At 38.3% G+C, this 16,978-nt stretch overlaps 1 protein-coding gene across 1 annotated transcript in view; it reads left to right on the top strand.

The window, feature by feature from the left end:
* The window catches only part of DNAH12 (dynein axonemal heavy chain 12), a 260,066-nt gene that overhangs the window by 118,614 nt on the left and 124,474 nt on the right, over nt 1–16,978 (top strand). The window contains 5 exon segments of the mRNA XM_055135991.1: nt 1,271–1,390; nt 7,634–7,822; nt 10,627–10,778; nt 14,994–15,132; nt 16,594–16,760. Coding sequence (XP_054991966.1) covers nt 1,271–1,390; nt 7,634–7,822; nt 10,627–10,778; nt 14,994–15,132; nt 16,594–16,760 — 767 coding nt within the window.

The raw sequence follows: 16,978 nt of genomic DNA, 5'->3' as shown, positions 1-16,978 counted from the left end.
TAGGCTATTGTCTGATATGCATTTTTTTATAATTTATTTTTATATTTCCCAAAAGATCTTTAATTTTTTTCCTTTTTGATAACTTTGATATTTTCTCTTCTACTTCCTTTTTTTGGTCCACTCCCTAGTTTCTGTCTTTGTAATCTCAGTTCTGACATTTATAATTTCTTATCTGAATCAATACAGTTTCTCTGGTGCAGCCTATACCCTGCTACCCGACTGTAATTTGAAAACAAACACTTAATCCCCAATTTAAAATCTTCTATTGGAAAGCCAAGGATACTGTAGCTCAGCAGTAGAAACCCTTCCCGACCCTTCAGTCCCTTTTCACCAATTCTCCATTAGAATCTTCTTACTCTTAGCAAAAAAATGCTTAACAATCTATAAAGCATTTCAGGGAAAACCCTGTCTGCTTCTCAGTCCTCATTTCTTGCTATACCTTATTCCCACTAATTTTGCAAAGTATAGAATCCACTTACTAAATGTGTCTGCTCATATCTTCATTTCTATGTCTGGGTAGTTTACCCCTGCTTTCAATTATTATTATTCCCATATTCATCTAGCATATTCAATATGCCAAAAATAGTAACAAGTCTCACAATGGAGACGTTACTGGTGCCCGCTGGAGCAATCAATGAACAACGGGATGACAATGACAGTGACAATATTCATCTAGCTAAGCTAACATTTTCATTCCAACTCCATCTCAGCTTTTTCTGGGAAGACTTTTTGAATTATCAAAATTTGTTCTCCCTGTGTCTAGACAAATCATTTATCCCAGTTACTCTTGTTACCTGTGAACCACTTTGTGACTTCCTCTATCATGTTATTACTATGTCGTATCCTTCCCATTAAATTTTAATAACACTTGAATTTTAGAGATTTTCATTTTATTTCTATATCTTACAGTTGGTATATAGTATAATGTCTCATAAATTTTCACTGACTAAATGAATGTATTAACAAATGATTTGAAGCTCTTTCATCCCTAGAACTTTATTATTGTATACTAACTACTCTAGTTTCTAAGAATTTGTTATGTATAATTGTATATATAATTATCTGTCATATAATTATATATGTTATATAATATAACTACATATTAAATATGTAAAATATTTAAGATATTTTTATCAGGACTATCCTTTAAATTAAATAAGTTTTAGTGTTATAAAGATCTTATGAAAATGTATTGTCAGTTTTTTAAAGTAAATATTTATATTTTTCATTTCCAACTAAGATTAAAAATTCTTATTGGTTTACTTTTTAGGAGTTAATTCCTACAAGTGATAGCAATGTGGTCGTATCTCTCACACGCCTCCTTGAAGTAATACTTTGTACCGTTGTACAAAATGAGCCTCAAAGCAAGCACATTCGTATTTGGACTATGGTTAGTTTTATAATTAATTACTTTAAATCATAGAATGAAATATATCTCTTACATGCATGCCATGATAGCTGGAGGGCAGAAAAGCTGGTATAGAATCAACAATTGCATCCCTCTCATCTATTTCTGAGGGTGGAGTTGTGGGTCATACTGTAGTTTGAACCAGGTGCTTTGAGGTTTCCACAAAACACAGGTTCACTGGAGAGAAGCAGATCACATTTTAGCCCACCAGGCTACACTGAGAGGAAAAAAACAGGAAAACAGGCATTTGAGTGCAGGTGTCTTGTGGCAAACGGAAAGCTGGGGGGTTAACAGGTCACCTGGAACTGAGAAGGGATCTGGGAGCACATTCAAGGACAGATACAGCTGGTGGTTCACAGGTTGCTCAGAACTACGGAGAAGAGCATATGTATACACAGGTTTATAACAGTCTTCTCATTGTTAAGTGATCTGAAGCTGATTATATGTTTGAAGAGAGTTTGATGGAAAAAAATGGAAGAACTCATTCAAGCAGAAATGAGGGTACTAAAGAATACAGTAACGGGCTGGAGCAATAGCACAGCAGGTAGGGCGTTTGCCTTGCATGTGGCCAACCCAGGTTCGATTCCCAGCACCCCATATGGTCCCCTGAGCACCGCCAGGGGTTAATTCCTGAGTACAGAGCCAGGAGTAACCCCTGTGCATCGCCGGGTGTGACCCAAAAAGCAAAAAAAAAAAAAAATGAATACAGTAACAGAACTCAGCAGCAGAACGGAAAAAGCCAAAAATCTAGTCAGTTGCCTAGAAGACACAGTACAGGACACCATCAGGGAAGAAGAGGTAACTGAAGTGATTGAGAAAAATATAAATAGAATTTAAGAGATCTGGAGGAACAGCCTCAGAAGAAGAAAGAAAAGGGGAAATGACTGAAAGATGAATAATTGAGAAACTCCCTGACTCTGAAGAGGGAGACATGGGTACTGATCAAGAAGATCCAAAAGATGTTAAGCCAAAATAAACCCAAATAGTAAACATCAAGATACACTGTAATCAAAATGACAAAAAATAAGGACTCAGACAAAGGAGCTAATGAGGACTTAGATCAGATTTTCAACTGATAGTATAAGAAGAGAATGGAGCTTTTTTTCCGGCCCCGCGCGAGATCGACCCCGGAGGCAACTGAACCACTTTGGACACGAGCGGCACCCCCAAAATGCCTCCAAACTGTGTGCGCGGAGCTTCTGGCCCAGGCGCTGCCAGCGGGGTATGGTCTTTTCTCTCTCAACTCTTTCTTTTTGAACGCAGCAAGGCAATAGCCGGTTTTTAGACTATGCAGGAAGCCCGGGAAAGCCGATGGGGCGGGACTTCCGGATCTGCCCCTTGCCGGCCGACATTTAAGCGCAGAGCCATGTGGGGATGCTCCTTTCCGGCCCCGAGCAAGATCGACCCTGGAGGCAACTGAACCATTTTGGACACGAGCAGCGCCCCCAAAATGCCTCCAAACTGTGTGCTCGGAGCTTCTGGCCCAGGCGCTGCCAGCGAGTGATGCAATTACCAAAAGAATTTTCCCTGGACTTCATATAGAAATCCAAAACCTAATATCTCTTGATTGTCAGCAACGTGTAAATGTTCCTTTTTGGCAGGGCTTACCGTGGGGGGAAACTCCAAACAATAGTACTGAGTTTTTTGTTGAAGGGTAAAAGATTGTAGTGATAGAATTTTAGGCAGAATTTTCCCTGGACTTTATATAGAAACCCAAAACCGCGCGGCCTCGGCAGCCTAATGTCATCTAATCATCAGCAATATGAAATGGTTCCTTTGTAATGGGTTGGACTTTGGGGGGACCATAATAGGGTTAAAGTTTGTAGCAATGTGTAATTTCTGGCTGTACTTTCCCTGGACTTTATACAGAAATTCAAAGCCGCGAGGCCGCTGCCATGGCTGCGCAACCTATTGTCATTTAATCATCACCAATATGAAATGGTTCCTTTTTAACGGGTCGGACTTTGGTGGGAAATCCTAACAAGAATAGTAAATCTTGTGCTGAAATATTGAAGGCTACCAAAGTGGTAGCCATCTCTATAGACTGAACTAAGCCATATCCCCACGCTGGCTGAGAAGAAATATCCTTTCTCGGGAAGAAATGTGGCGTGGCGTTAACCATAGTATAATGTCCATTAAGCTGACACGGACCTGGTGGCATGGGAATGGGATACAAGGGAATAAATTATTATGTACTTGGAACAGCGGGACGCTGGTGTAATCTCGAGCCGGGACGGATACCAGCGTATTACTTTTAGTTCCAGAAACTGCTTGCAGACATTCTACCAGACTATCAACTAAGCCAGAGCCCCACAGCGGCTGATGATGGGAAATAACCATCTTTTTTTTTTTATTAGTTTATTTTTAATTAGAGAGTCATCGTTAGGGTACAGTTACAGATCCATACATCTTTGTGCTCATGTTTCCCCCATACAAAGTTCGATAGCCCATCCCTTCACCAGTGCCCATTCTCCACCACCAGTAAACCCAACATCCCTCCCCCACTCCCCAGTCCCGTCTCCCCCCACCCCACCCTGCCATTATGGCAGGGAATTCCCTTTTGTTCTCTCTTTCTGATTAGGTGTTGTGGTTTGCAATAAAGGTGTTGAGTGGCCATTGTGTTCAGTCTCTAGTCTGTATTTGGCCCGCATCACCCTTCCCCCATATGACCTCCAACCACATTTTACTTGGTGGTCCCTTCCCTGAGTTACCCAGAATGAGAGACCAGCCTCCAAGCCATGGAGACAATCTCCTGGTACTTATTTCTACTATTCTTGGACGTTAGTCTTATAGTCTATTATTCTATATTCCACAGATGAGTGCAATCTTTCTATGTCTGTCTCTCTCTTTCTGACTCATTTCACTTAGCATGATACTTTCCATGTTGATGCACTTATATGCAAATGTCATGACCTCATTTTTTCTGACAGCTGCATAGTATTCCATTGTATAGATGTAACAGAGTTTCTTCAACCAGTCATCTGTTCTAGGGCACTCTGGTTTTTTCCAGATTCTGGCTATTGTAAACAGTGCTGCGGTGAACATATAAGTGCATATGTCACTTCGGCTATACTTTTTGGCTTTTCTGGGATATATTCCCAGCAGTGGTATTGCTGGGTCAAATGGGAGCTCAACCTCTAGTTTTTTGAGAATCGTCCATACTGTTTTCCAAAAGGGCTGAACTAGCCGGCATTCCCACCAGCAGTGTAGAAGGGTCCCTTTCTCCCCACATCCTCTCCAACAGCGGTTGCTTTTGTTCTTTTGGATGTGTGCTAGTCTCTGTGGTGTGAGGTGGTATCTCATGGTTGTTTTGATCTGCATCTCTGACGATTAGTGATGTAGAGCACTTTTTCATGTGCCTTTTAATAACCATCTTTTTTGGTTTGTTTTCCCTTTGTCAGGCAGCGTGGTGATTACTAAACAGGCGTGATCTCGGTGGCGCGGGACGAGGGGGGAAAAAAATAGAAAAGTTATGTAACAAACAGCAGGACTTAATATCTTTACATTCTCAGCAATGGAGAGCCATCAAATGCTTCCTTGACAGTAGGACTGTCTTCTCTTTTTTGGGGGGAAACCCTAGCAACAATAGTGAGTTATGTGTTGAAACATGGACTGTAACCAAGATAAAGCATAAACGAAGTGAAACTTATCACTTGCAAGGGCGGGGATTGGGGGGTGGGAGGGGGCGGGAGGTATAATGGGGTGGTTGGTGATGGAATATGGGCATTGGTGAAGGGAAGGGTGTTTGAGTATTGTATAACTGACATAATCCTGAGAACTATGTAACCCTCCACATGGTGATTCAATAAAATTAAAAAAAAAGAGAGAATGGAATGATATATTCAAAGTAATGAATGAAGAGAACCTCTAACCAAGAATCTGTACACTAGGGGCTGGAGCGATAGCACAGCGGGTAGGGCATTTGCCTTGCACGCGGCCGACCCGGGTTCGATCCCCGGCATCCCATATGGTCCCCCAAGCACCGCCAGGAGTAATTCCTGAGTGCAAAGCCAGGAGTAACCCCTGAGCATTGCTGGGTGTGACCCCCCAAAAAGCAAAACACAAAAACAAAAAACAAGAATCTGTACACTAAAAATTATCACTTAGATTTGAAGAAGTGATAACATTCTTAGAAAAATCTATAACTGAGGGCATTTGTTGCATCTAAAGCAAAGGTCAAATGGCAAAACCAACTAAAATCTTCATAGAAAATTCATTTTCAACATATTCATTCAGTCAGTAATTTCTCTAAATGCTGATGAGCTGAACTCTCCTATCAAAAGACATTGTGATCGGATAGATCAGAAAACAAAACACAACTTTCTGCTGCTAACAAGAAACACTCCTGAGCTCCCATGACAAACAGACTCAGATACAAAGGCCGGAAAACAATCATGCAGGGAGCACAGCACTGAAGGGATGGGAGGGAGGGAGACTAGAAGTAGCAAAACTAAAAGTACCATTGTAAACATGATACCTAAATTACAAGAATAATTTAAAAAGAAACAGGAAAAGTAAAAAAAATACAATAAAAATTATTGCATGCGTATTCAAACAAATAAACGATAGTCCACTGAGTGATCACTGAGGAGATAGTTCACGAGGCTGTAGTATGCAGTTGTATGCAGGATCCCTTCAACCCTAGGGCTGCCAGGGGTGATCCGGGCACTGAGCTAGAAATAGTCCTTAATCACTGCTTGATGCACCTTCTCCCTGCAGAAATATAAATAAATAAAACACAGTTGAGAGTATAGATAAAGCACTGAAATATTTCTTTTTTTATTTTATAAAATAGTTCACAATATTTGTTTACATTTAATATTCAAACACCAATCACACCACCATTACAGCTTTCCACCACCATATTTCAGATGTTTTCATGCCGAACCTCAATCCCTGCCCCAAAGCAAAAAAAAATATATATATATATATATTTTGTTTTGTTTATTATGAAAAAACACTGAAAATGCTACAAAAAAAGTTTTTTTAGAGGAAAGAATGTGAAGATTGTTGTATTTCACCCAGGAGCCATTAAACCCTTCTATAAGAGATCACTAACTCACTAACATGTTATTAAAGTGTGCATATATATGCACACTTTTCAAAAATAATTCATTCACGAATTATTTTTGAATTAGGCTGAAGTGACAGCACAGCAGGTAGGGCATTTGCCTTGCACGCGGCTGACCCGGGTTCGATTACTCTGCCCCTCTCAGAGAGCCTGGCAAGCTACCGAGAGTATCGAGCCCGCGTGGCAGAGCCTGGCAAGCTACCCGTGCATATTGGATATGCCAAAAACAGTAACAATAAGCCTCTCAATGAGAGACGTTACTGGTGCCCGCTCGAACAAATCGATGAGCAATGGGATGACAGTGACAGTGACAGTGACTGATGCCCACTTGAGCAAATCAATAAGCATTGGGATGACAGTGATACAGTGATATATATATATATGTATGTATATATATGTGTGTGTGTGTGTGTGTGTATGTAAAAAAATTCCTCTAAGATTGCTTACCTCTACTTTGAATCCCATCAAATGTGGTGAGGTACTCTTGGAGTATGGGTAGGGTATAGGGTATGAAGTGTTGCGCTGTCTAGGAATACATTCATGCGTGGGTGAGGCTCAACCCGAGCATGTGGAGAGCGGCCATGAACATGGTGGCGGTTGAGTTCTGGAGGTTTTCAGCTGCTGGAGCTAGGTTCCTTGGGGTGGGAAGGGGTCTCGTCCTCCCCACTCCGGATCACCCCAAGTGAAAGAGCCTGGTTTGGAGTTCGGTGGCATGGTTATGGCAAATGTCATTAGCACTGAAATATTTCTGACCAATATTTCCATAAATATATGGCCTACTAATTTGAATCTTTCTCCCAATATATTAAAGATCATTGCATATTAGTAGAATTTTTTAAATAGCTGCATGTATTGCTGTGTATGTAATGTAATACAATTAGGCTGACCCCTACAGTTATTTGGGTCTCTTCTAATCTTTTGCTATCACAAACAATGCTTCAGTGGATTTATTGTGTGTATGTTATTTTTGAAAAGTCTTCTGCTATTTTGATTTTTGATTTAGATCTATTTGGGTAGAGAAATATGTGATTTCACTGTCCTCCATTTTATATTCTATATAATTTCAAAATTAACCAGACATACTTATGTTAAATTTTAATTAACTAGTAAAAATTATTTTGGGTAATTATTAGTATTATTTTTTTAACAAACAGGCTTCCTTTATATTTGCTGTAATTTGGTCCATTGGAGGAAGTTGTGACACTGACGGGCGTGTTATTTTTGATTCGTTCATACGAACAGCCATACAAGGAAAACTGGAAAACTATCCATTGCCTGCCTCTGTGGGTAAATGGGAATGCCCTTTTGAGGAAAAAGGCCTGGTCTATGACTTCATGTATGAGGTATGCTATAAAATTCTTGTTATGAACAAGGATGAAGCCTCAGTAGGAGGGCACTTTCTTTGTATGTATGAGTTCCTGGATTCAATCTCTAGTAACATAACAAAAATGAATTTAATTCAAAATTTAATGCTTGCTATTGTAAGTTATAGAACACAGCATTTTTTTTCTGGGGGGTGCACACATGGTAGTGCTCATTGGTTACTCCTGGATATTTTTGATTGCTGTGATTATCAATTTAATCCCTCCTTTTTATTTTTTCTTCTCTAACTTGTGAACAGTATAGACAAATTTATTTATGACAGTGAAGTGATAGATAAATTAGCTTTTTAAAAACGGAATCGCTGTTAGATATAGTTGCAAAGCTTTCATGATTGAGTTTCAGTCATACAATGATTGAACACCTATCCCTCCACCAGTGTACATTTTCCACCACCTTTGTCCCCAATATCCCTCCCATCATCCCTATTCCACCCTATCCCCTTCCTCTATTGCACACAATTTCTTTATTTCTCTCTCTACAATAAATTAGCTTTTATTTGATTTATTTAATATATTTTAAAATTTTTTAGAATTTTATTGTTTTTTTGCTTTTTTATTTAAGATTTTTGTTTTATTTATTTTTATTTTCTTTATGTAAATAAAATAAAATAAATAAAAATGAAATAAATAAAACAAAAAATCTTAAATAAAAAAGCAAAATAAATTTAAGATTTTTTTGTATTTTAAAATTTATGGAATTACTGTAAGATACAATATCACTAATCATCAGGGAAATGCAAATAGATTTGCTTTTAGAATACGTTAGAGGAAGTAGGGTAGTGAGAATAGATCAAGTGGCATTGCATAAAAGAAGTCCATGTTTGGGACTGGAGTGATAGCACAGCAGGTAGGACATTTGCTTTGCATTCGGCTGACCCGGGTTCGATTCCTAGCATCCCATATGGTCGCCCAGTACCGCCAGGAGTAATTCCTGAGTGTAGAGCCAGGAGTAACCCCTGTGCATCGTTAGGTATGACCTGAAAAGCAAAAAAAAAAAAAAAAAAAAAGGTCCATGTTTGATCTCTGGCATTGCATATGGTCTCTCAACTGCTGCCAGGAGTAGACTTTAATGCCATACCTGGAGCACTGATTCCTGAGCACTGCCTGGTCTATTTCCCTCAAAAATAGTTTATAAAAAGTTTATAGTTTTACGTTTAAATTAAATATATTTTCTTCTTTCAATTTTGTTTTTTGGCCACACCCAGCAGTGCTCAGGGCTTACTCTGTTTCTGCACTCAGCGATCTTCTGGTAGTGCTCAGGGGACCATATGTTGTACCAGGTATTGAATCTGCTGTATTATTGTTTGGACCCCCAAAATATCTGTTGTTTAAGAAATCCTTTTATGAATTTTTTAATAAAAAGAGACCATAGAAATAGTACAACAGGTAAGATTCTTAGTTGCCAGTTTTGGCACTAAAACTGTGTCTAAGAGACATCCTAATTTGCCAGTGTTAGCCCTTTTGTAATTTGATGGCAGAAAGCCTCAGGATCTTTAGGAAAGAATAGGCCAACCTAGAGAGGAAGGTTAAGGAGCGCTCAGAAGTATGAGAATAGCAGCAGCTGTTTAGCCAGTTGTAGAAGATTTTCCTGAATACCAATTGGTTCAGCCTTTCTGCTGTGTTATGGCCTGGTTCAAAATGTCAAAGATATTAATTTTAGAGACACAAGTATAGTAAGTTCACTCTTTTTTAGATTGTTTCCCATTTGTTAGATTGTTTTCTTTCCCCTCTTTTTTTGTTTTTGTTTTTGTTTTGGGGCCATACCCTGTGTGCTCAGGGGTTACTCCTGCTTCTGCATTCAGGAATCACTCCTGGTATGCTTGGGGCACTACCTGGCATATGGGAGATGCCAGGGCTTGAACCCAAGTTGGCTGCTTGCAAACTTCTTCCTATCTGGTGTACTCTGGCCTTAGGTTGTTTCCTTTTCATATAGGAAAATATGAAACCAAAGTTCAACAAATTTAGATTATTTTGGGGGGACTGGAAAGATAGCACAGCGGGTAGGGCGTTTGCCTTGCATGCGGCCAACCCAGGTTCGATTCCCAGCATCCCATACGGTACCCTGAGCACCACTAGGGATAATTCCTGAGTGCAGAGTCAGGAGTGACCCCTGTGCATCACTACGTGTGACCCAAAAAGAAAAAAATTAATTTATTTTTTGTTTTTTTGGGAGCTATACCCAGCGTACTCAGGGCTACTTCTGGCTCTGTGCTCAGGTATCACTCTTGATGTTGCTCAACAGGCCATATGTGTCTGCCAAACTCAGGTTGGCAGCACACCTGTCAAATGACTTACCTGTGGTACTACTTCTCCAGTTTCAATCAACTAAAATTAGGGTTTCCTCAGAATGACTCTTAAATAAATACAGAGCTTGATATGCTAGAATATGCAAAAATATATCCTAAAGAAAATTTTGAAAATTGGAGCATTAAGATATAGAGCAAAATATCCAAAATTCTAAATATGTTGAATTTGTGATAGTAAGTTTTATGAACTTCTTTAGTTTATTACTGAAAAGGAACAGTAAAGAAAATATATATTAAATTGATATAGATTCATAAATGTTATTAATCTCCCATATGACTTTAAATATCATGTTATTTTAGATAATTAGTGTCTCATAATTTTGTTTTATTTTTAAATATTTCATCATTTTGAGGGAAACAGTTCAAGCCTGAAAAGCAAATATGGCAACAGCGTGTTTAAAAGTCTTTGGGAGAGCAAGTACATTGTTGTAACATTTTATGACTTTTGTTTTCTTGTAGTTGAAAAACCGAGGTCGCTGGGTCCACTGGAATGAATTAATTAAAAGTACTAATCTAGGAGACAAACGTGTCAAGGTTCAAGATATAATAGTTCCTACGATGGACACAATTAGATATACATTTCTAATGGATTTAAGTATAACCTATGACAAGTAAGAAACTATGTTCTAAACAAGCATTGTGGGCTGGAAAGATAGTACAGGTGCTAAGCTGCTTACATTGCATGCATTGGGTCCTGGTTTGAGCCCCAAGACCACATATGGTCCTGTGAGCACTGTTAGGAATGATCCCTGAGTACAGAGCCTATAGGAAGCCCTAAGTATAGTTGGGTTTGACCCAAGTCCCTGTCTCACAAATAACCAAATAAGCAAAGTGTTCGTCTGTCTGTCTATTTATCTATCTATTTTTGGTTTTAGACCACACTCAGCAGTGCTTAGGGGCTATTCATGGCTCTGTGCTCAAGAGTGATCACAGGCAGTTCTTTGGGGACCACGTGTGGTGTCAGGAATCCAAATCAGGGTTGGCCACATGCAAGGCAAGCGCCTTACCCTTTACCTCTTGTGCCCTCTTTCTTTCTCTCTCTCTCTGGTCCACAAATTTTATGCATTTTAAATGTAATAGTGCAATCTAAGAGGATCTTTGGATTTTTAACTAAACTTTGAGGTCATCATTTTCAGATTACTGAGAACTCGAGCAACTCATCGACATGTCTAAAGTGACATTTATTACTATTAGCAAACGTAGAATGCAAATTTCTTATTGTACACTACAAAGCCTTTGTTGTCACATTTTGTTGCTTCATATGCCACCATTTATTTCTTTAATTTTTAATGGCAGACTAAAAGTCAGTTGCAATGTTACTGCAATGTTAAAAAGTTTTGCAATTATAAATCATGGTGCCTAAAAACAATAATAAAGGTATACATTCTACTCAGAGTCCACATCAGAGTAACCATGATCCATGTTCTCCTAATATATTTTACCAATATGTCCTATGCTAATTCTTCATTATTTAAAACTGACATAAAAATCAGCATTATACCAGATGAACATAACAAAAATATAATACACAAGACTGATGAGCCTAGCCATACTGATTCTGTTCTCAGGGTTTGCTCCTGGTAGTGCTTTGGGGAGTTATGATTTCTGGGGGACATAGCCAAGCCTCCTGAATGCAAAGCATATATTTAACCCATTGGGCTATATCTCCTGCCCCACACAATATTTATTAAATATTATTGTAGTTGTCACTGTCATCCCATTGCACATCAATTTGTTCGAGCGGGCACCAGTAACGTCTCTCATTGAGAGACTTACTGTTACTGTTTTTGGCATATCCAGTACACATGGGTAGCTTGCCAGGCTCTGCCGATTATTGTAGTTATTTTATTTTAAAACATTAGGATAATTTGTCATTAGCATTGTTTCAACTTGAAAAGCTTACATAATGTGCATGATTGTCCTCTTTGCTTACAACTTGTTTCTGAGCCAATATTATTTCATTTAATAGAAAAAGTTTTATTCAGCTTAATAAAAACAAGAAAAATAGATTATAAGGGCCTATATTTTTTTCTTGTATTTCTTGTTTTGGGGCCACACCCAGCAGTACTCAGGACTGAGTCCTGGTCTGTGCTCAGGAAATCACTCTTGGCAGGTTCAAGGGACCATATGAGATGCCAGGGTTTGAACCCAGGTTGGCTTCATGCAAGGCAAGCACCCTACCTTTTGTACTGTCTCTCTGACCTCTGTAAGGGCCTGTAGTTTATCCCTAGCTTAGATCTATAGTTGCATTTTTGCAGGTAGAAGCTAATAGTAAAAACTTCCTTCTACTAGGAAGATAGATATAAATTCTGAATTCTCCCAATACCAATGTATTTTTGTGCCTTTAACCATTTGTCATAATAGTAAATGAATAAGTATAAGTATGAATGACAAGAGCCAAAGAGATAGTATATATAGGTAAGGTGCTTGCCTTGCATGTGGCCGACACCAGTTTGGTTCCTGGCACCACATATGCTCACCTGAGCACTGCCAGGAGTGATTCCCTAAGCATAAAGCCAGAAGTAAACCCTGAGTACAATCAGGTGTGACCCTCAAACCCAAATACCCAAACCTAAACAAATATTGAATGATAAAAGAAATCACATACTAAAATTATTTTTTAAATTTTGAACAAATTTTAGTTAATAGTACATGTACTTTATTAAAACTTTAAAAATAGTGTCTAGCGGGGCTGGAGCGATAGCACAGCGGGTAGGGCGTTTGCCTTGCACGCGGCCAACCCAGGTTCGAATCCCAGCATCCCATATGGTCCCCTGAGCACAGCCAGGGGTAATTCCTGAGTGCATGAGCCAGGAGTGACCCCTGTGCATTGCCAGGTGTGACCCGAAAAGCAAAAAAAAAAAAATAGTGTCTAGCATTGAATCTGATGGCTACCAAAATTTTGAAGAAGAAATGGCCATGAATGATAATTTTGAGATATATGTAAAATTGTAATATTCAGTATAGTGTATATTATTTCTATTGGTAAGAAAGATAAATATCGACATAATGATTACATTTGAATTAATAATTTTAAAGTAAACATGTTAACTTTTTTTTTTTGCTTTTTGGTTCACACCCAGCTATGCTCAGGGGTTACTCCTGGCTTTGCACTTAGGAATTACTCCTGGCAGTGCTTGGGGGACCATATGGGATGCCAGGGATCGAACCCGAGTCTGCCACGTGCAAAGCAGACGCCCTACCTATACTATCACTCTGGCCCCAACTTTTTTTTTAAAGTCATAGAAGTTTACAGATTTTTTTGAATAATCTTTATTATTTTAGTTGGTCCGTTAATTTAGTTGGTCAAGTGAAGAATAGTATTTACTAAACTATTTTAATAAATATTTTTCCATGAGGCAGATGGGATATACTTTGGGATGGATACAGTAAATTCTCAGGGATCACTGTAGGTCTAAGGAATTTTAATGTTATGTTTATGTTTCAGTGGTAATTTAAAAATTAGTGCTAGGCTAATATGAGTCACTTAGTTATTAGTAAGTACTGCAGCTCACTTTATGTGTTTTTCTTTTTTAAAAAATTTTTATGTGTTTTTCTTAAGGAACTATGATTTATAAGGTCATTGAGTTTTAAAACTCAACTAAAACATAGTTGAGTTTTAGACACTTAATATTTCAATACCAATGCCACCACTAGTGTCAAATTGCCTCCAGTAGTATTTCCATACTCCTTCCCTACCCCAACCCACAACCCGTTCCCCCCATCCCGCCCCCGTCAGCTTTATAGTTCATTGTTTCATCATTGGGCTGGAGCGATAGCACAGTGGTAGGGCATTTGCCTTGCATGCAGCTGACCTGGGTTCGATTCCTCCGCCTTTCTCGGAGAGCCTGGAAAGCTACCGACAGTATCTAGCCCACATGGCAGAGCCTGACAAGCTACCTGTGGCATATCTGATATGCCAAACACAGTGACAACAAATCTCACAATGGAGATCTTACTGGTGCCTGCTTGAGCAAATTGATGAGCAATAGGATGACAGTGACAGTTTCATCATTGTTTAACCTTTATAAGTTCTATTCTCTCTTAATATTTATTTCCATTTATTTATTGGCAACATGATTTAGAACACTGTTAATGATAGGGTTTCATACATACAATGTTTTAGCACCATTCTTCTGCAAGTGTTCACTTCTCTTCATCATAGTCTCAATGTACCCTGCCTATACTGCCCACCTTCCTCTGCCTCCATAATTTTTAATTCAGTATTTCTCACACCAGATTACCCAGAGTTCTACAAACATTTGCCTTTAAGTATACTTATACTTTTTTTAGCCATTTAAAATAAGTTATGATCATTCACGAAAGAGTTTCCTTCTTGAGTCCCTATCAAGTGGAAAATTCCCTTTGCATTTAGACAACTATTTTCAACTAGTATTCCAAAGACGTAGTTCTAAAATGCTACTAATAGGTATACATACTGTTAACTTTATAATTCACTGCCATTTAGTTTCACATAAAACTTTATGCTACTGGAATAACTGTGAAACAGTCTAAAATTCTTTAACATTCATCAAAATTTAACATGGTTCACTTGCTTCATGAGTGCTTTTGCTTAGAGTTATGTTATGTCCTTCCAAACATTTTTTTTTAAATCACTAAATTCCCCCAAATAGAAAGTCAAAAACATGTGTGCTAATAACTGTTATTACCATTATTTTACAAAATAACAATGATAGATTAACTGTAAGGTTTTATATGTATATGATTTGATCATTATTTAAGTTTTAACTAGTACTTGCCTCCTTTGGTAGGACTGTATTGTGACTTTACCCATTATAAATAATATGCTCATTGTTTTTATAAAGGCCATTGCTTTTTGTGGGTCCAACGGGAACAGGAAAATCAGTATATGTGAAGGATAAGCTAATGAATCACTTGGAAAAGGAAAAGTACCTTCCTTTTTATGTTAATTTCTCTGCAAGGACCAGTGCTAACCAGATTCAGGTTAGTTTAAAGCTACAAATATGGCTCTATAATTGTTATTTTTGCCTTATGGGATCAATGTTTAAAATTATATGTAAATAAAAAGTTATATCCATCTTCTATGAGTTAATAACTTCAAAAGTTTTATTTTTGACATTACAAAATAATTTTTTTCATTTGAGTTTTTTTTTTTCACATCTGGCAGTATTCAGGGGCTATTCCTGACTTGTTGCTTGGGGAGTCACTAATGCTTAGCGTGGTAGGAGGAATCATGCCTATGCCTTTAGCATGCAAAGCATATGCATTAGCTTTTTAAACTACATCCCTAGCTCTGCAAAGTAAGTCTTAAAGAAAAATTTTAAGAGCAAAATTTCAAGATTACATTTTTTCTATTAAAACTGGAATACTTAGTGGTTATTTTGCAAAGCCTGAGAAGCAACAACACTTTTTTAGGGGGGAGAGAGTGAGTACAAAAGCAGGGAGTGACTTGGAGGAAGTGGGTAAGAGAGGGAGAGAAAGAGGGAAGGATGGAGAGAGAGGAAGAAAAGGGAAGGAAGGAAGGAAGGAAGGCAGGGAGGAAGAAAAGGCAAAGGAGGGAGGAGGGGAAGACAGGGAGGGAAGGCAAGGGAGAGGATGTTGTTCTTTAAAGATTCTTCTGGAAGGCTCTTAGAGGCTTAACTGCTTATTGTCAGTTAAAGATGCTGCTTTCTATCAGTGGAATTTTTAAACCATTACATCTATTTCAGAAATCAGCTAACTGGTCTTTCTACCTTGTATCACCAATGTCTCTTGATCAAAATACTGCATGGGACTTTTTCTAAACACCATTTTTGCCAGCCATTTCAAAATTTATGTCTGTTCATTCTCTTTTTACTTATGAACTTCATTTCTGTTGCTTAAGTCATTGAAATTCCCTTAGCTTAAAAATCTTACAAATTTAGGGTAGTGCATTTAAATATTGAGTGAGTAGCAGCTAATAGATACATTGATAGATGGGGAGAGTCAATGAGAAAAGTATTTTGTGTGTTTGCATGTATGTGTATATGATGTAAATATATATACATTATTAATATAGTCATTCTGAGTACATAAAAGGATTTTAATAAATTCTTTTTTTTTTTTGCTTTTTGGGTCACACCCAGCGATGCTCAGGGGTTACTCCTGGCTTTGCACTCAGGAATTACTCCTGGCAGTGCTTGGGGGACCATATGGGATGCCGGGGATCAAACCCGGGTCGGCCGAGTGCAAGGCAAACGCCCTACCCGCTGTGCTATTGCTCCGGCCCCGGATTTTAATAAATTCTTTTAAAATAATGCTGAATATAAAGTTTTGTGTCACCCTAAATAGAACAAATATAAATAAATAAGCACATATGGACTTTTAACATATTGATGTTTAATATTATTTTCTTATTAGAATGCTTAATTTCATTTTTTCTAATCTTAAGCATGGCTTTAAATTTAATACATTTTTATATTTTAGAATATCATTATGGCGAGATTGGATAAAAGACGCAAAGGAGTTTTTGGACCACCTATGGGAAAGAAGTGCATAATTTTTATTGATGACATGAATATGCCTGCATTAGAAAAATATGGAGCTCAACCTCCTATTGAATTGCTACGACAATTTTTTGATTGTGGGAATTGGTAACTATTTCATTGAAGTCTTTTTGTTTGTTTCATTTGTGGATCGTGCCACCCAGCCCCGCCCCCCCATGTGGTGTTCAGGGTTATTTCCTGTATTCTGTTTCTGAGCTCAGGTGTCACTCCTGACAGAGCTTGGGGGACCATATGGGGGTGCCAGGGCTCAAACATGGTCAGCTGCATGCAAGGCAAACACCTTACTCACTGTACTATCTCTCTGG

The sequence above is a fragment of the Sorex araneus genome, chromosome 4, assembly GCF_027595985.1.
Source record: "Sorex araneus isolate mSorAra2 chromosome 4, mSorAra2.pri, whole genome shotgun sequence".
NCBI lineage: Eukaryota > Metazoa > Chordata > Mammalia > Eulipotyphla > Soricidae > Sorex > Sorex araneus.
This window is presented reverse-complemented; position numbering and strand designations above follow the sequence as displayed.